The sequence below is a fragment of the Pongo pygmaeus genome, chromosome 1 (assembly GCF_028885625.2).
Source record: "Pongo pygmaeus isolate AG05252 chromosome 1, NHGRI_mPonPyg2-v2.0_pri, whole genome shotgun sequence".
Lineage (NCBI taxonomy): Eukaryota > Metazoa > Chordata > Mammalia > Primates > Hominidae > Pongo > Pongo pygmaeus.
This window is the reverse complement of record NC_072373.2, coordinates 205,163,508-205,184,061: the sequence shown is the minus strand read 5'-3', so window position 1 is coordinate 205,184,061 and position 20,554 is coordinate 205,163,508. Positions and strand designations below refer to the sequence as shown.

General features: G+C 48.9%; 1 protein-coding gene across 3 annotated transcripts in view; it reads left to right on the top strand.

Annotated features, from left to right (window-relative positions):
* Nucleotides 1–20,554, top strand: part of MAN1C1 (mannosidase alpha class 1C member 1) — a 169,547-nt gene that overhangs the window by 65,604 nt on the left and 83,389 nt on the right. For all 3 annotated transcript variants that reach the window (XR_008504305.2, XR_010124997.1, XM_054499791.2), the window contains exon 2: nucleotides 4,713–4,809. Coding sequence is in view for 1 of the 3 variants with exons in the window: in XM_054499791.2 (XP_054355766.1) it covers nucleotides 4,713–4,809 (97 nt within the window). In the remaining 2 variants the exon portion in view is untranslated. The remainder of the gene's footprint in view (nucleotides 1–4,712; nucleotides 4,810–20,554) is intronic.

The following is a 20,554-nucleotide window of genomic DNA, read 5'->3' as shown; positions in this document are numbered from 1 at the left end:
GCCAGGTATGAGTGTTCTGATTTCAGCATATCCTGGCCAGCACTTTTCATTGTCCATCTTATTTAGTATGGCCATCCTAGTGGGACTAATAGGTTTTTAAGTTAGTGATTTGCAAGCATTTAGGATAAAAAATGATGATCCGTAGGAGCCAAAATGGGTTCTCTAAGAACAATCATGCTAGTCTAACCCCTTATTTGCCTTAAAAAAAAAGCGCAATTTATTTTTCTGTGCTAAGCTGTACTAGGGCAGAGTGTTTTTATATTTCAGCCTGTCTTTCACAATATCTTGGTGTACAAAAATGGAGAATCGGGGGTTGTACAGATTGCTTGGCAGATGTCTTATTTGCTGATGAATGACATCAAAACAAACAAACAAACGAACAGAGCTGGATCCAGGAGAGAGACTCCTGAGGCTGTTTTCCCGACTTAGTCCTCAGCTGGCTGTTTATGTTTCCGTTCAAAACCTGAGGGTAGATGCAGATAGCAGTCCCATCAAGTCTGCAGATTATGCAAAGCAGGCAGACACACGTGTTGAATAAGATCTTGTTCCAGAAAGGTTGGATCTGGAACCAGAGAGATCCTTACAGCATGGAATGATAGGCAGAGTCCAAGGAGGTGGAAGTTATTAGGGACAAATGACAAGTCCACACCTACACAATCTGGCACAGAGGTGACCAGAGCGAGTGTGCACTTTGGTTTCTGCTCATTTCCAAAAGAACAGCCAGCCACAACAAGTTAGTGACAGAGGCGTGGGGCGCCTGGAAGAACGCTATGTCATGTGGGTCTGCAGTTTCAGAGGCCTCAATAGATGAGTGCACTTCAAGAGCTGGCTCCCCGTGGCTGAAGGTCTGTGGTATGGAAGCAGGAAGAATTGTCTCCCCTGTGGCCCATAAGGGAAAACAGATTTCAATTGATTAAAGAAGAACTTTTTGAAACTCCACAATCAAATGGGCCTGGGAAGGTGGAGAGCAGCCCATCACTGAGAGTGTTCAAAAAGAGACCACTGGCTGGGCACGGTGGCTCACACCTGTAATCCCAGCACTTTGGGAGGCCGAGGCGGGCAGATCACTTGAGGTCAGGAGTTTGAGACCAACCTGGCCAACATGGTGAAACCTCATCTCTACTAAAAATACAAAAATTAGCTGAGTGTGGTGGCACATGTCTGTAATCCCAGCTACTCGGGAGGCTGAGGCAGGAGAATTGCTTGAGCCTGGGAGGCAGAGGTTGTGGTGAGCCGCGATTTCGCCACTGCACTGCAGCCTGGACAGCAGAGCAAGACTCCATCTCAAAAAAAAAAAAAGAGAGACTACTATTAAGGAACTTCCCCAGGTGACCTTTGAGGTCTCAGAACTGCCTAAGCATGACAACAGGAACTGTCCATGTCTAAAGTCCAGGTGTTACCCACGGCACACATCACCAGTTCCAGAGTGAAAACGTTAGCCTTTCTGTAGGTCATCCTTGTATCCCTCATAGTCCTACCTGTCCATCAGAACTCTTGTTCATCTGTCCACGAAGTTTCCCTTGAGACACACACTTGCCCCCTTCTGAACACCTGTTGCCCAGCAGCCCCTCCTCTCTGGCTTGTTTACCTGTTATATGTCTTGCCTGTGAAGCGTGTGGTCCACGTTGAGTCTTCCAGCCACGTGTTAAGCTCCAGAGCCAATTCAGCAAATACTTAACAAGCACCTTCTTTGTGCCAGTCCTTGGATGCATTGTGGGGCATGTAGCAGTGAATGGGAGTGGAGGGTCTGACCAAATAGTTGCAGGTATAAAAGCTTGACTGTGGGCCACCATGGATCTGCATCAGGAATGTAGGAAGGATGACATGAGGCTGGGAGGAAGGTCTCCCTGCAAAAGTGCCCTTTCAGCTGGGACCTGAAGGAAGATGGGCAGTTGGCAGGGGGTGGGGGTTAGGGGCTGGAAGTGCATTCCCACCATGGCTATAGCCCAGACACAGCTCAGGATACCTGGTAGGGGCTTGCTTAAGGTGTGTTAGGGAGAGAGAGAAGGACCACCTGGCTAGGAGGCTGTCCCCTTCATCCCCTGTCCCCTGCTCACCCAGCACCTAGGCTGAGCCACCCATGGCCTGAGTCGGGAGGCACGTGTGCATTGAAGGAAAGAAAGCACGAAGAGGCAGCTCTGATTGCCTTGTGAATTCAGTCCCCGGCGATGCTGGGATGTTTTGTGCCTTCATTCCCTCCCTTGGTGTGGATGACTATGAAAATGGGCCACGTTCCAAACCTCACATTCCTGCGGTGACAGCTTCTTTGAGACCACGTAGATACCTATGATTCTCGTAGTTACTCCCGAACACCCACTTCTCTCTCTCTAGGTAGGGGGAATTTTCAGGGTAGGGTGTGGCCTCCCCCCCAGACCTCTCCTCCTTTTCTGCTGTCATTTATGCTTTAACAGCTTGCCGCTCCCCCCGCCAGCCCCCCAGCCACCTGCCCCGACACTGACTCCCCCAAAACTGACTTAATAGAGCCCTCAGAGAAGAGAGACTGAAGGAGGAGGCCGTTCTCTCTCAAGCACTCATGCCTGGCAATTATTTGTCGTTATTGCCAATTCAAGATAAGTAGAAAATAACAGAGGAATGGAACCAGGACTCAAAGCCCATGCCAAGCCCTTGGCTGTGTTACCATGACGTTTCCTTGTGTGTCACATGGGAAGCCACATGTCTCGCCAAGCCTGAGGGATGTCAGCTACCCTGGGAGATGAGTGAGCCGGGTTCTGGCCTGGCTGCTGTGCTGCCCTGACCACTTCTCATCTCTGGGCCTCAGTTTCATCGTCTGTGAAATGGGGCAGTGGTGCTAGATTATTCTGCCATTTCACGGAGAGTCCAGGCCATGCACCTGTCAGGTCTGCCTGCCCTCCTGGTCTGTGTGTTTGGGCTGCAGCAGTGAGAGTAGCTGTTTACTATCCCGGTGTGCCTGGAAGAGACGTCTTCTAAGTGTGGGCACTAGGAGTGGCCGAGCACGGAGAATACAGGTGGTGATACCCTAGAAAGTGGGCCACTAAGGCGGGAAACACAGGCTGGGAGAGAGGAGGGGAAAGCCAACGGACGCAGGACAGTGTCTGGAAGTGAGGTGAGCGATACAAACAATATAACAGATTAGTGCTTCTCAGATGTGGCCCCTGGGCCAGCAGCAGCACAGGGGAACTGGTAGAAAAGCAGATTCTTGGGCCCCACCCCAGACCTGCTGAATCAGAAACTCAGGGTGGGGCCCAACAGTGTGTTTTAACAAGCCCCGCAGTGATTCTGATGCAAGCTAACATTTGAGAACTAAGAGACTGGATGAAAAGAGGGGTGGATAGATGAGGCTTGGAGAGCCAGTATTTTAAAGGTCAAGGAGGAAATCGAGCTAGTGCTTGTCAATCACTTGCTGTGTCTGGTCGGAAACTGGGCATTCCCACTACATTCTTTCATTTAAACCTATCAGGATGGTGGCAAGGCCGGCCTTGTCCCTTGCTAAAGCAGATCTCAGCTGATGCAACTGATTTCACGCCAAAGTCACAGAGATAGCGGCAGAGGTGGGATTAGAACCTCGGCATCTCTGTTCTGGGAGCCTGAGTATTTCCCAGCATGCTAGGCTGCCTCCCCATCCACCTGCGCCTCATCTCTGCTGCTACCGTGGGCCCCTGGCTCCTCCTCTGCTCCACGGGTCACCCCAGAACTCTGCTGTGTTGTGCTCCCTCTGCAGCCAGCCATGCCAAGGGAAAAGGGGCACACCATAAAGGCAAGTGAGGGAGACCTTGGGGGCTGCAGCACAGGATTGGGGGTGGACTGTCACCTTGCATCTGCTTCAGCCTGAAGGTCTTGGGGCAGCTGGGGAGCAAGGTGCTGGCGTGATGCTCCTGAAAGCTGATGCAGCTGCCTTGCATAGTAAGAACTCATGCATACTCTGGGTGACAGTCCACATAGGGAGAACTTGTGCATACTCTGGGTGACGGTCCATAGGCATCCATTGATGCCTACCTGTGCCAAGCCCTGTGCTGGTTGCTGTGGGAGAAACTGAGGCAAGGCAAGTGTTGTTTCTAGCCTCAAGGAGTTTATGATCCAGAGCCAGAGGAACAACAAGTAACTGGGGTGAGCTGGAGTGCATGGGAGCCAGGGTAGGTCAAAGGAGTTCAAAGAGACTCGTATGGTGATTTTAGGGGACAAAACCAAGGCTTTGGGGACAGACCTAAGGCTTTGGAGCCAGAGGGGATGGCTCAATTCCCAACATTCTCACTGACTCACTGAGCGATCTCGGATGAGTTACCTCATGTCTACAACCTGTCTCCTTAGCTATAAAATGGGTTAACAATACCTAGCTCAGGGGAGTGTTCCGTTAAAGCAAGCACTCATTTTCCTTCCCTTTGGAGGATGACTTTAAGCCAGAGCAAAACAGGGAAGGCTTCCTGGAAGAGGTGACTTTTCACTTTGGCACTGAAGGATATCTAGAATTTAGTGCTTTTTCTGTCTTCTCTAAGAAATCTGTGGGTAGGCCCTAGACACATGGCGTTGTCTAAGAAGAATGACCTTCCCAGCAGCTATAACTGTACAAATAAAATCATGTTGAGAGGAAGTCACTTTCTTCAATTTGGAAAATTTGGAAGGTTATTTTTTAGACGTAGTTTAAAATCCTGTTGCAAAGGGCAAAGCCAGGCAGCCAGTGCGCACTGCCAGGAATCGTCACACTGAGGTTCTCTCTATGCTGCTTTTTCTTGCAGATGATGCAGTTTGCTTGGCAGAGCTATAAGCGTTACGCAATGGGGAAAAACGAACTCCGTCCACTAACAAAAGATGGCTACGAGGGTAACATGTTCGGTGAGTTGATTCAAACCACTTTGATATTGGGAGGGACCCACCGCCCCGCCAGTGGCTGAGTGGAATTTTACTTTTGGCTTTTCACCTCCTGAGTTGTGGGGGCTCCACAGTTCTCCAGATCTGGGGCCTTCCAAGTCTGTGTTTCCTCTGGGCTGTTCAGGCTTCTGAGTCCTCCTAGATTTAGGGGGAATCCTATATGCTTCTCTCTAGCCTTACAGACTGCTTTGTATGAAATTATCATTTATTTTTTAGAGTGAAGAAACTTGGAAATGGGAGTAGGGATAGTGAGGGATGGAGATTTGTTTCCGTGGAGGTTTGGAGACCTAAAGGACACAGAGGACCAGGTTTAAATCCACTCCTCTGGAGTGTGGCTGTGAAATGGTCTTGGATGTTTTCATAGATTGCTGAACACATATCTGATGGGGCTGGGTACATACTCTTTAGAGTTGGGGCCGGGGGCTGGGCGTGGTGGCCTTCACCTGTAGTCCCAGTCACTTGGGAGGATGAGGTGGGAGGATCCCTTGAGCCTGGGAGTTCAGGTCCAGCCTGGGCAACATATTGAGACCCCATTTCAAAACGACAACAGCAGCAAAAACAAAAGGGTATAGAGTCATGGCTCACAAGCTACTCGGAAGCCAAGTGGAGCAGCCACACATCAGGAGCAGGGGCATGGGGCGTGGGGCCTGCTACTGCCCGGCAACTCGTTGTATTTTATCTGCAGCCGCACTTGCTGGTGTCTTTGTCCTCGCCCAGCCACAGGATTCTCCTGACCCAGAGCCTTGGGAGTCTCTCTCTGTGGCTCAGAGGGACTGCAAGGTGCCTTCTTGTGGGCATGGCCTCAGATTCCAGCAGTAATACCCATGCAAGTCGCCAGCCCCCTTGTCTGCAGCCTGGCCTCCATCTCCCCTGAGGGACAGGAGTGGTGTGGGGCTGGAGAGGGGCAGTCCCGTACCTGGATTCCTCACCCCTTACAGATACAGGCTTCTGAAGTCAGGAACCAAATAATTGAGTCCGAGATGGAAATTCCCAGGAAAATCTTCAAGGCAAATTTACAAGGGATATCCCCCCATCATCCCCATCGTGTGCAGCCCTATCAGAGGTGTCCATGTTATGGAAAAAGTGACAGGAATCTGCCCTCCTCCCCTTCACCAGTCAGATTGTCACCTGTCTGGCTGTTCAGACATTTCACTCCCCTTGCGGGAAGTGGGGTGTGGACTGGGGCAGCTTTACGTATTTATTTTTCTCATTATCCTAGGAGTGTATGGGGGAAAAGGAAAGTATCAAAAAAGTGCAAATCAGGCAAAAAAAAAATAATCTGTTCTGCTCTGTAGATGCAGCCTCCATTGACATCTTTGCTTATTTCCTCTCAATCTTTTCTTCTTTCTGCTTTTTTTCTTTTATATACCATTTTATGTCCTTTCAGCTTTTTTTTTTTGACTCATGTTATATCGTGTTTCCTGAAGTCATCTAAATGTTTTCATAAAGAATGTTTAAACGGTGTCTGTGATTGTATGGATTTGCCATAATTCATTTAACTATCTTGCTAATGTTGGGCAAAGATTGTTTCCATTTTTTTGCTATTAAAAATAATGCACGAGTTATCTTTGTGCATAAAATTTTGTCTCGGGATGGATTTTTAGAGATGAATTCCTGAGTCAAATGGGAGGAAGAGAGATGTTTCTTTTACTTCAAATATGAATTAAAGAGATGTATTGATTCCCATTAGGAACCTGGCTGTCTTACCTGCCTAGAACACAGAGCTTCCCCAAATATCCTACATTAGCCCTGGGGAAAGATTGCTGGTGCAGATCCCATCAAAGTTGTGGAGCTTTTGCTATTAGTATAAACAGGGACATTATCAAGAAAGCTTCCTCCTTCTCTCTAAACACAGTTTGCAAATATTCAGGGAATTGGTGGTGGGGTGGGAGGGGCTGTTGATTCCTGAAACTGCACATAGCATGGGCGCAGCTATTGCTTATACCATCACAGGAAACACTTCTGGGAGGGATTCCATTTTGTAAAATTCCTCAGGGCCTGGGATTTAAATCTCAACCCTCTGGCCCCTTTCCAGTCATCAAGCCTGGTGGCGCATGCTTAAGCCGTCTGGAATGGTGGAAAGAACCCGCAGTTAGAATCAGATGACCTGGGCGCAAGTCCTCACTCTGTCCTGAGCTGTGTGGCCAAGTCCTAGGCACTTAACCTCTCTGGGCCCCTGTTAGTTCATCATTCATACTGGGACTGCTATAAGGATATAAATGAGTATGTATGAACAAGCAAAGGGCCATGTCTACATGAGTGATTTATGATTTCTGTTGTAATAAATGAGGTTGGCAGTTGTCCCAGTGAGCCCGTGGCATGCTCTGAGGTCCCTTGGGTTGTCTGTCTCAGGAGTGGCCTTGGCAGGGCCCAGGGAGCCCTGTCATCCAGTACCTGTAGCATTCCTAGCAGTGAGGTAGAGCCTTCCCTCTGCAGCCAGCAGATCAGCCGCAGTGGGCAGCTGGCACCTGGGAAAGGGAGGTGCAGGAGGACCAGGCACTGGGCGGGGAGAGCCGGTCTTGACTGACTCCTTCACTCCATATGTAACTTGTTAGGTGCCAGTGCCTGGTGCTGACTGCTGGGGATACAGGGATAAATGGGACAGTGAAAGTTCTACCAACTATGCCAAGACATGCACTGGCAACCCTTCCTGGAGCCTCTTGGGGGTCTGTCTAGGTGCTCTCAGAGAGAGGGACAAGGGGGGGTGACCACAAGTGCTGACATGGACAGTCCTTACAGGCTGGAACTTCCAGCAGACCTGATTTAAATTCAGACTTTACTACTTCCTGGTTGTGTGACCTTGGACAAGTCATTTCTCTCCAAGGCTGAGTTTTTCTGTAAATTAGAACTAATGATACACTCAAATCCCGGCCTAGGGGCTGCCTGACAATTAGAACCTGTTCGTAGGTAGTAGCTCAGATTACTGTCACCACAAATGGGTCATAGGATACGGAGGCTTATGGGTGCACACCCAAAGGATGAGGGCTGAGGGTCATTCTTGGAGCCTGAGAGGGGTTCTAGTTGGGGTGAACCCATGAGGGGCATTGAAGCTAGACTATTCCCGAAGGTAGGAGATGAACTGGCCTGAATGAAGCAGCTTGTCACCCACCTTCTTTTCTGGACTCATGGGGGCTGCTGTGTTGCATCATTCCTGGACATTTAATGTCCTCCCTGTAGGCTGAGCCCTGCGGACATGGGACACTGGGTGCAGTCAGGTAGCAGGTTGTGCCCATTCTGCTGTGCTGGCTGAGTAGGGTATACGAGGAGACCCTGAGCAGCGCCCCGCCTCCTGGTGCTCGGCTTGGACACGGGCTCCTACAGCCTCGTGCCTGGCATGCAGGGCTGGCAGGGCTGTGTGCGGGGAAGGGTAATGAGTTCACACAGGTGCCTAGTTTTGCTGAGATTTACAGGAGCTGCAGCGAGGGCAGTCGGATGCCCAAGCCTGGACTCCCGGTGCGGCACTTCACCAAGTGAATCCCCCTCCCAGCCGCCCACTTGCCCTTCTTGAATCTATTCTTACTTTAAGGACAAGATCTCTGGGTGAGGCATCTCTGAAGCCAGTTTCTGTGTCCTAAGCAAGTCAGTGTCAGAGTGGCTTTCTTTTTACCCACATCCAGCTCGGCAGGCCCTGTCAGAAGATGTTCCCCAAACCCCAGTGGCCACCAACAAAGAGGATGCAGCCCGTTCCTCGCCTTGTGGCTCAGGCTAAGGCTGATCTCTGCCTCTTTTTTTTTTTTTTTTTTTTGAGATGGAGTCTTGTCGCCCAGGCTGGAGTGCAGTAGTGCAATCTCAGCTCACTTCAACCTCTGCCTCCCAGGTTCAAGTGATTCTCCTGCCTCAGACTTCTGAGTAGCTGGGATTAGAGGCGTGTGCTACCACGTCCGGCTAATTTTTATATTTTCAGTAGAGACAGGGTTTCACCATGTTGGTCAGGCTTGTCTCAAACTCCTGACCTCGTGATCTTCCTTCCTCGGCTTCCCAAAGTGCTGGGATTACAGGCATGAGCCACTGCGCCTGGCACATATCTGCCTCTTTCTCCTCTGCTGAGAGGTGGCCAGACAGGGCAGTTATTGTCTGGCTGGGTGGCAGAAAGAGCATGGGCTTTGAATCCAGACAGGCCTGGGTGGAAACTCTGGGTTATTGCTTAGGGGCTGTGGAGTGGGGTAGGGGTCCTGCCTCCAGTCTGTGGTGAGGATTAGAGAGGAGACCTGCAAAGGCTTAGCCCCGTGCCAGGCACAGAGCAGGCACTTGATCAGGGGGGTGCTGTTATTGCCATTATGTCACAGAGGTGAATTTGCAGCTTGAAGAATGCATGGCAGAGTCAGGGCAGGCAGGGGAGCAACCAGCCGTAAAGTGGCTCAGTACCCTGAGGCCCGGCTTCCTCGCCTGTAAAAGGGTACAGATGTTACACCTGCTGCAAGGCTTTGGGGGAATATTAAATAAGCTAGCTAAAGAACATGGACTCAGCCAGGTGCAGTGGCTCACACCTGTAGTCCCAGCACTGTGGGAGGCTGAGGCGGGTGGATCATTTGAGGTCAGGAGTTCGAGACAAGCCTGGCCAACACGGTGAAAGCCCATTTCTACTAAAAACACAAAAATTAGCTGGGCATGGTGACATGTGTCTATAATCCCAGTTACTCGGGAGGCTGAGGCAGGAGAATCGCATGAACCCATGAGGTGGAGGTTGCAATGAGCCAAGATCACGCCACTGCCCTCCAGCCTGGGCAACAGAGACTGTGTCTCAAAAACAACAACAACAACAATTAAAAAGAACTTGGACTCTGGGGCCAGATGGTTTGCATGTGCATGCTGCTTTGCCACTGCGTGACCTTGGGCGAGTTTCTTAACCTCTCTGGGCCTCAGTTTTCCCATCTATAAAGTGGGAACAATAATGGTACCGCCTTCACAAGATTGTTTCGCGAACAAAATGAGTTCACACACATGAAGTGCTTATATTCATGCACAGCACATAGGAAGCATTCATCAAGCGTCAGCTGCGATGAGGATGCTGCAAAACTCTTAGAACAGTGTGTGCTGCTCCCATTTTGACTGGGGTGGGCGTCCAAGTCCCCTGGACCCAGGAACCCACATGAGGACTTCAGGGCTTTCCCAGCCCTGATTCCCCCTGTTTTTTCCCCCAGCCCTCAAATGCCCATGGCAGAAATCTTGGGTGAGCAGATCATTGGTAGGCTGTGTACCTCTCACACCTTCATTTAAGCAGCTTACACTGGAACTTTTAACAGGAGGAGGTGGGGAAGGTTAGGGTTCACAATCTTGGAATAAATCAGCCTCCTGCCAATGGCCAATGGGGGTCAGCTGGCCAGCCTTGAAAGTACTTAACAGATATCCATCTTTCCAGTAAATCTGTGTAGTCTGTGAGAAATTCATCCTCCCTTGGCAGCAGGGGAAATTGTCAAGGGGCACAGAGTCCTGGAATGTCACCCCTAGAGGGGTTCTTTGATGGCGAGTCCAACCCCTTCATTTAGAGTTGAGGAAACCAAGGCTCAGAGAAGGGAAAGGGCTAGACTGATGTGATCCAGAATGTTAACTGGGGGACCAGGACTGGAACTCTGGTGGCCTGAGTCTCAGTGCAGCGCTCTTTGCACCGCACACTCTGAGATCAGCTAGATCGTTCAAGGCCATGCTGTCAAAACATAGCTCTGCCCATCACGGCCAAGTCACCACTAGCAACTAGAAATCCTCAGAGCATTAGCAGGGGGAAACTGTCTCTTAGGAGGTGTATGATTTTGGGCCCAAGAACCCATTCCTTGCACATACATTATGCCAGGCACCATAGCTGTATTCATTCTCTTTTTAAAATATATATATTTTTTAATTAATTCAGATGGGGTCTTGCTATGTTGCCTGGGCTGATCTTGAACTCCCGCGCTCAAGCGATCCTCTCAAAGTGCTAGAATTACAGGCGGGAGCCACTACGTCCAGCCCATAGCTGTATTCCCTTTGTCTGCCTCACAGCCCTTATAAAATCTAAATTACCCATCTTATCCCCATTGCACAGATGAGGAGACTGGGATTTGGCAAGTTTGAGGACTTGCAAAGTCTTAATCCCAGTTCCACTGGACTTCAAAACCCAAGCCATAAACTACCATGCTGCCATGTCTCCCAGTGACCACGTACAGTGGCCGTCAAGAACACAGTGGGGTAGGGGAATGGTCTCTGGGTTGGTGTGTGCCACGTCCTATACACCACTGTCCCCAGTGGAAGGTCAGGGAAGGCATGTGATTCGTGGTCAGGGTCTGCAGCCTCCCATCTCTGGGCATCATCATTTATTAGACATCAGCTGAGTACTCAGGGGTCGAACAGAAGACTCAGATTTCCCTCTTTTCTTCCACCATAGGAACATCTTTTATCTGTGCCTAATAACCTAAAAACATCTACAGTTCACCCTTGAACAACACAGGGGTTAGAGGCACCAACCCCCTGCACAGTTGAAAATCTGAGTATAACTTTTGACTTCCCAGAAACTTAACTGCTTATTAGTCTACTGTTGACTGGAAGCTTTACCAATAATAAAAAGTTAATACATATTTTGTATGTTCTGTGTATTATATACTGTATTACAATAACATAAGCTAGAGAAAATTAAATGTTATTAAGAAAATAAAGGAAGAGAAAATATATTTATTTTAAGAAAATGAGAAAATAAAGGAAGAGAAATATATTACAGTAAATATATTAAGTGAAAGTGGATCATCATAAAGGTCTTCATCCTCATCATTTTCATGCTGAGCAGGCTGAGGAGGAGGAAGTGGGGGTTGGTCTTCTGTCTCAGGAATGGCAGAGGCAGAAGAAAATCTGTGTTGGCTGGGTCCGGTGGTCCATGTCTGTAATCCCAGCACTTTAGGAGGCCAAGGTGGGCAGATCCCCTGAGGTCAGGAGTTCGAAACCAGCCTGGCCAACATGGTGAAACCCGTCTCTACTAAAAATACAAAAAATTAGTTGGGCATGGTGCCGCCCACCTGTAGACCCAGCTACTTGGGAGGCTGCGGCAGGAGAATTGCTTGAACCTGGGAGGTGGAGATTACAGTAAGCCGAGATCGCCCCACTGCACTCCAGCTTGGGCGACAGAGACTCCATCTCAAAAAAAAAAAGGAGAAAATTTGTGATTAAGTGGACCCACGCATTACAAGTTCATGTTGATCAAGGCCAGATGTACTTGCAGAACATACCATTGGCTGTCAGTGTGATGGACAGAGAGGAGAATGGATGTGAGAACCAGACCAGCCTAAGTTTGAATCCTGTCTCTGCCACTTTGTAGTCATGTCTCTTTGGGCGAGTTTCTTAACTTCTCTGCACCTCATTTTCCCCATCTGTACAATGGGGATAACAACTACTTCACTAAACAGCTATAAGGATTAAAGAAAGTTGATGTGTGTAAAACACCTGGTGTATAGTACCTGCCCACATACATTCATAAAATGTAAGCTGCTGTCATTATTATGTTTGGTAAAAAGTAACAATGAGAATAAGTATAGTCCAAGGAAAGAAACAGTGCCTGGCACAGAGTAGGCTTTCAGTACATTTTGTAGAATAGATAAATTGCCTAGTGCAGTCTCTGAGTGCCCTATTTTCCCTCATGTCCTTCGGCCTGGGTTTGGCTGGGTAAGGGCTGGGTCTTGCTGTGTTCTCTATTCCTCTCATCCCCTGCAGCTGCCTTGACCTCTCGTCACAGAGTACACTCCGAATCAGCAGACAGACCCTGTAAAAAGTAGCAGTTCTGCTTAGTCAGCAGATCTGATGTTCAGACATCTTCTCTGTGCTTGTGTGGCCAAAAGTAACATCTCCTTGCTCTGAGCCAGCCCCAGGATGACCATGAGGAGCCCCAAATTGGATTCCGCCTCTGCCTCGCAAATCTCCAGTAGAACTGCCAGCCAAATCCCCATTTTGAGGGATGATTTATGGTCTTGGGTGAGTTAAGAAGCAAAATGAACACAGCATGATTTTCATATCACAGGCTGGGAATGTTCAGCCTTGGCAGAGAGAAAAATCATCTTTGCCTTGTAAACGGAGCAAATATGATGTTGAAGAGGGAATAAATCCAGGCCCCAAGATGTCATTTTTACAATTGCTTTTTGGCGTGTGACTTAGTAGTGCCTTCTGCAAACTGTTCATACTCTCCCCCTCCACACACACACACCAGCCTTGGTGGGTCTTTTTGTGGGGATGAGAGTTACTCCACCAGTGTGGCTGCCTTGGGAACTGCAGATGTTGCCAGATAGATAGTTTGTGAAAACCAGCTGCTTCCCTAGTTTTCCATGGATCTCCACGTATGTTTCTGGGAGGTAGCAGCTTTGACTTCAGAGATATGCCTGGGTTTAAATCCCATCCCTAGCACTTACCAGCTGAGTGAAATTGGGCAAGTCACAAACTTCTCTGAATCTCAGTCTACTCACCTGTGAAATGGGGAGTTGGCACATAGTAAGCCTTCACCAAACATTTTTTTTCTTCCCTGCAGGTATACACACCCTTCTTGGTGTATACATTTGACTTATCTGGCTGAAAATACCATAACTACTTGATGAGTTTTGGTTTTTGGAGGTTTTTCTCTGGAGAAAAAAAATCCATAGTTCCTGGAAACTCAGTGTTGGGCTATGTTGCTCACTGATTCTGGCAGGCCGCGGTGCACATTCCTGACCCAGGCTTTGAGTTTGTTTTGAGAAAAAGCTGTCATCAGCTTTGTAAGTGGTAATGTTGCAATTCCTTGGATAGAATAGGTCAGGCTTAAGGGCAGCAAGGAAACCTTCCTGGTAGTCACATGCTTTGAGAGCCCTGAAAGCTCCATCCGGAGGCCAGAGGATATAAAAGTCAGAGGAAATGGCTTAGGAGCACTGGTCACTGACAGCCAGGCCCTTAGCCCAAGGAAGATAAGAGAACCTGCTGTTAGACAGATGCTACGGCCCCATGGTGGTCTCCTTGTGGCCTTTAGTGACATGTGCACAATTCCTCGGCCACCTTCTGATGATCAGAACATTCCTGGGGCCCAAGGGGTGATCATCAGAGCAAAGCATGCCTCGAAATTAGCCTGCTGCAGTGTCGTGCGCTCACACCGCCGACTGACCACTCGCCGTTGTACACTCTGCCCTTTCCTTCTTCAAAGAGTTTTTTGCCAAGCAGTTTCTAATTAAGATGCATCTTGGCTATTTTCTTGTTCTTTAAAAGGCTTTCCACTAGCACAGAGCATAATTTATTTCTCTAGAAAATATAGTAGCAAGTTGTTGTCAAAAGAAAATTGGAGGTTAGGAGCCTTGGGTTCGTGTCCCCGCTCTGGCGCCAGCGGCCGAGTGAGCCGGCCTCCTCTGGGCCTCGTCTCTTCATCAGTGCAAAGGGGTTTGCTTTGTCTCTGCCCAGGGTTCTGTGACTGCTGGTTGGTTACTAGGTTGATTTCTTTCTTTCTTTCTTTTTCATTTTGAAGGGGGTATTTGGGCTGGTCCTCTTGGAATCTGAAATTTCAGCAACAAGTCTTGTTCCTGTCAGGAGAGGAGTGAGTCAGGGTGTCTATTCCCAGAGCAAGTTGCTGGGGATGTAGGAGATGATTCATATTGAAATTGACATTCTCTCCTGGTGGCAGCGTGTTCCGCCCACTTTGCGAAGACCTTTCCTTCCTTAGAAACAAGGCTGAGCCTACAGCAACAGCCTCCTTTTCTTCTCACCGCATTGATGGCAAGCACTTGCCAAGTTTCCCAGCAAACCCTGTGACAAATAGGTATGTGCATTCCCAGAATCTCAGACTGCCAGGCCACTTGGATCCTTTGTAGCCTGCGGTCCAGTGTCTGAGGACCGGGAGGCAGGTCCTGAGAGGGCCGGGACTACCTGAGGTCAGACAGCCAGGATCGAACACTGGTCTTCTAACTTGAGCCTCTATTTTTTTTGTTTTGAAATTACTTTTTAAAAATTGGGGTATAACATATAACATGTCTACATTAAAATGCTCAAATCTTAAGTGCACAGTCTAATGGATTTTACGTATAGATACCTCTGTAACTGCCATGCAGGTCAAGATTAAAAGCATTTCCATCACCCTAAAAGGTTCTCTCAGGCCCCTCCTAGTCTGTAGCTCCCCAAGGGTAGCTGCTGTTCTTTTTTTACTTTTTTTTCTTCTTTTTTTAAATATAGACAGGGTCTAGCTCTGTTGTCCAGACTGGAGTGCAGTGGTGTGACCATAGCTCACTGCAGCCTCTAACTCCTGGGCTCAAGCAATCCTCCCACCTCAGCCTCTGGGTAGCTAGGACTACAAGCACGGGACACCACGCCTGGCTAATTTTTTAAATTTTTTTGTAGAGATGAGGTCTTGCTATGTTACCCAGGCTGGTCTCAAACTCCTGGCCTCAAGGGGTCCTCCTGCCTCAGCCTCCCACAGTGTTGGGATTACAGACGTGAGCCACCATGCCTGACTGAGTGGCCACTATTCTGACTTCTATCACCATGGATTAGTTTTGTCTGCTTTAAAATTTTGTATTATACTACGTGTACTCTTTTATGGTGTGCTTTTTTCCTTGTTACTGTATCATGAACACTCGTTTGTTTTTCCTGTTTTTCTTTCCATTCTGTTCCTGGACATTTTTATTTTCAGGATTTGGTTGTATCATACCAAAAAGAAACCCTGTACTCAATGGCAGTTACTCCTCATTTCTCATCCTCTTTCCCCCTTTCCCAGCCCTAGGCAACCACTAATCTACTCTCTGTTTCTGTATAGATTTGCCTGTTCTGAACACTTCATATAAATGCTATCATACCGTATCTGGTCTTTTGTGACTGACTTCTTTCACTAAGCATAAGGTTTAAAGGTTCGTCCACATTGTAGTACTTCATTCCTAGTGTTATTAGGAATTGCCTAGGAATATTCCTTTGTATGGATATACCACATTTTATTTGTCCATTCAGCAGCTGATAGACGTTTGGATTGTAACTATGTTTGTTTGCTGTTAGGAATAATGCTGATACGAACATTCATGTATAAGCTTTTGTGTAGACACATGTTTCCATTTCTTTGGGTACATGCCTAGGAGTGGAATTGCTGGCTCTTTTGGTAGCTCTGCATGTAACTTTTTGAGGAACTGCCAGACTGTTCTATAGCTGCTGTACCATTTTAAATTCCCACCAGGGGTGTTTAAGAGTTATGAACACTTCTGTGCATGTTTTTTGGTGGAAATGAGGAGTCGTTTATGTTGGAATACACCCAGGATTTGAATTGCTGGGTCATACAGTATTGGTATGTTAAGTTTTAGTTGGAGGCTGCCAGATTTCCAAAGTAGTTAAACCAATTCATAGTTCTGCCAGCTGTGTGTGAGGATTCTAGTTGCCCCATTATCCTTGCCAGTGCTTGCTATTGTCAGTATGTTTAACTTTCGCCTCCTGCTGAATGCTGCCTCTTTCATCATCAAACCCCACAATGTTCAAAGCCCCAGCTTCCTGGCCCAGAGCTCCCCTGCACTGCCTGCTAAGCGCTGGTCTAGAGATGGTCCCTGCTCTTCCTGCCTTCACTTACGGGTGATTTGGGGCTCCCACACCAGCTGCCTCAAGTGCGTCTTGCAGCAGAAGGAGCAATCGGCGAAGTCTTCCTTCACCCTCTTCTCTTCACACTCCCTGGTGCCATGGGGTGGCCTCTGTTTCCCATTCCACTGCAGCTCTGGTGTGACAGGCTTAAGGTTCTATTGAAGTAGAGCTTCTCCAGTTTGGTACCAGGATAGGGGTATTAATGGAGAAAGTGTTGACCTGGGAGTCAGGAGGCTTGGGTTCTTCAAACCCTGGCCCCACCACTAACTCACTGGGCAAGGATCATGTTTCCTTTCTTAGCCTCAGTTTTCTGTTCTGTAGAATGGGGATGATAATGCCTTCTTACAGGATTGGTGTTGGGATCTTATGAGACCGTTCCTTCATGTGGGTGATTGTTCAGTGCCTGCCATGTGCTACACACTATTTAGGCACAAGACAAGTAGCAGGGAGCAAGACAGACGCTCTGTGACCCTCCCCAGCCAGTGAGGAGACGGACGCATGAATCATACTTCCAGTGAAGACCATCCGTGCGAATGCTGTGAGGTACAGGCTCACACCAAGGGCTCCTCAACTTATTCTTGGAGGGGTGAGCTTCAAAAAAGCTTACTGGGGCTGGGTGCAGTGGTTCATGCCCGTATTCCCAGCACTTTGGGAGGTGGAGGCAGGCAGATCACAAGGTCAGGAGTTTGAGACCAGCCTGGCTAGCATGGTAAAACCCTGTCTCTACTAAAAATACAAAAATTAGCCAGGCATGGTGGCATGCATCTGTAACCCCAGCTACTTGGGAGACTGAGGCAGGAGAATTGCTTGAACCCTGGAGGCGGAGGTTGCAGTGAGTGGAGATCGCGCCACTGCACTCCAGCCTGGGAGACAGAGCAAGACTCTTGTCTTGGAAAAAAAAAAAAAGCTTCTTGGGAAGGCTGACCTCCATACTGAGACTGGAAGCATGAATGAAGAAGCATGAAGGGCTGGGCACAGTGGCTCACGCCTATAATCCTAGCGCTTTGGGAGGCCAAGGCGGGCGGATCACCCGAGGTTGGGAGTTCGAGACCAGCCTGACCAACATGGAGAAACCCCATCTCTACTAAAAATAGAAAATTAGTTGAGCTTGGTGGTACATGCCTGTAATCCCAGCTACTCAGGAGGCTGAGGCAGGAGAATCGCTTGAACCGGAGAGGTCGAGATTGCGGTGAGCTGAGATTGCGCCATTGCATTCCAGCCTGGGCAACAAGAGCAAAACTCCATCTTAAATTAAAAAAAAAAAAAAAGAAGAAGCAGCAGCATGAGAGAGGGATTATGGCACAGAAACACATGGGCAAAGGCCTAGACGGGAGATATGGCAAGACCTCGGCCCCTTGGGGTCTAAAAGATGCTCAGTGTGGCTGTACTGGGTGGGGGCCATGACAAGAGACCATCTGTGGGTGATGCTGGCATATAAATGCAGCTCCTGGTATTTCCTCCCCACTCCAGGTCCCAAGAGCCAGGATACCTGCCTTCTAGTTGCTTTTCAGCCGTCAGTCGACTCTGCCACCCAGATGAGGCCTGATCCCCATCACAGAGTGTGGGTGTCTGGCATATGGTCTCTTGAGTTACTTCTAGGTCCTAAAATAGCAGGTGATTGGGTCACTACTGGGTGTGTTTCATCCTGGCTGATGACAGCCTGGTGCAGCCAGGCAGACAGCAGGGTCAGCCCTGGAGACAGAGGTGCTTCATGGGTCACAGTGGCCCCATGCTGGCCCCACAGCCAGTGGAGACTGAGCCATGGCCACCTCTCTGGAAGGTGGGAGCCAGGGCTTCACTTCCTGCTGCCACTCAGGGCCTCTGAGGCAGGCAGATCTGTTTCCAAGCTCCACAGACAGCTGTTCTCCCAAGCATAAACGGTCAGCATGAGAACTATGCAGGGATCAGTAGGAATTGTTGAAAAATTCTGAAAAGAGAGCCCAGAGGAAGACAAAGAGCCCCGGAAGTATGTTGTCAGCACAATTTGGTGCTAATACTCAAGTTTGTTTTTCTTTTCATCAAGTCTGAAAGGCAGTTGGAAATCCACTGCCCTTGTTTTTTTTGTTGTTGTTTTTGTTTTTAATGACTGGATAAAGCACAATTGCATTTTCTCCCCCAATAACTTTGAATTCTGGGAATAGACCATGTGGGGATAACTGCTGCTGTCTAATCCCTCCGATGGCTGTGCAAATGTTTAGGACTGGGAGGAGAGGAGTCACCCTGGCCCCCTGCCTTCCTTCCAGCACGCAGGGCGTGGCTCCCAGATAGTGCTCCTCCTGAAATAGCAGTTGCCCAGAAATGCATCTGGAGATTGTTTTGCAACATGAAACTGACAGTGCATGGGGACATGGAGAATTTATTTGAGTAATTTCTTCAGTTTCCATTCAATTCTGCAAGTTTGTCCTGAGGACCGTCTCTCTACCAGGCTGGGAGCTGGGAGCGGAGTGGGGCAGAGGATGTGAAAATGAGCAGAACACAGTGGGCTCCTCGGAGAGAAGACACAGGCCATCCCCCTGTGCTACCAGACATGATGCCAGCCTAAGGAACACATCTACAAGAAAGTGGGTATTTAAGAAGAGAGGCTTGTCATACTCCTGGAACTCTTTAAGTGTCTTCATAAAGTTCCCCACAGTTCACTGCCAGGGAATCACGCAGATACTAGAATTTGAATGGAGGCTGGGAGGAGGTGGGCTGGGCTGGTAGATTTTGACAGACATCAGTAAATTTCTCTGTGACAGGTGGGGGGACAGGCCAGGCCAAGCGTAGGAGGCCCTGCTGGGCAGTGTTAGTGCTGCAGATGGGGTTGGGGTGGGAGGCGGGGAGCGCAGGCTTGGAGGGAAGAGGCCTCTTGGGGCATCCGGCACCAGCCAGGCACTCCCCTAGGTGGCTGTCTGCAAAGGGCTGACTTCTCCATTAGGCTTGGCGCCTAGGGCCCACAAAAATGTTTTCATTTTAATTTCTTTTAAAATCCAAGGAGAAAAAGCGAATATAATAACGAAGCCAGCCTGGATTGTATCCATCTTTATGCCAATGCAATTGTCAAGGATCATTTTTAATATTCTTTTATGGAGGAAGGGGCTGCAAAGGCACCATTGCCAGGGCCGAGGAGTCATCCTGCAGCCCTGCTCTTGGTCCTTGGCTTCCTCCCCAGCCCAGGGGCCTGAAAGCCTGTGCCTGCTCAGACTCCATGGGAAGGGTCCCTTTGCATTGTTGTCACAAAAGCTGGCAAATAAACACACTGAGAACTCGAGTTCTAGTGCTGGGCAGGAAGGGCATAGCCATGGGTGCCCACCAGCTAGTGCAGACCCCTTCCTGTGAGTTTCATGTGTTGCTTACAGTAACTCTGAAGTGGGTGTCATTCTGATGAGGAAACTGAGGCTGAGAGGGAGGTGACTTGCCCAGGCCTGCACACCTGGCAAAGAGACATGCAGCAGGTCACAGCCAGGCTCGTCTGCCTCCAATGCCCACGTTCCCTGTTTCCTCTGCCTCAGGGACTGGGAACTGCCCAACAGGCGGGACCTCCCATTCAACTTACCTTGTGCAGCAACACATGATATCAGCCCAGGTGGCACTTTTTGGGGTATCTGGAGATGATAAACGGCAAAACAGGGTCTGTGTGTGTGCCATTGATTCAAAGGGCGTGTGATGTGCCTCTCTTGACCCTGTTCATCTTCATCCCTTGTATCCCTCCTCCCTTGTTGGGCTTTAAAAATAAAGCTATGATTTGGAGCAGTGGCTCACGCCTGCAATCCTGGCACTTTGGGAGGCCCAGGCGGGTGGATCACTTGAGGTCAGGAGTTCAAGACCAGCCTCGCCAACATGGAGAAACCTTAACTCTGCTAAAAATACAAAAATTAGCTGGGCACGGTGGTGCACACCTGTAATCCCAGCTACTTTGGAGGCTGAGGCAGGAGAATCACTTGAACCTGAGAGGCAGAGGTTGCAGTGAGCCTAGATCTCGCCACTGCACTCCAGCCTGGGCGACAGAGCTAGATGCTGTCTCAAAAAATAAATAAGTAAATAAAAGTAAAGCCAAATTAGTTAGTTACATTCCCCAAACCAAGGAGGATAAAATCTCAAACACCCGAGAGGAGGCTAATGCATGACGATAGCCAGCCTAAGAGGATGTCCCTGTGGGGGCTGCTTAAAAAGAACTTGAGCACCCAGATGGACCAGGGCAAGCCGCTTCTCATTC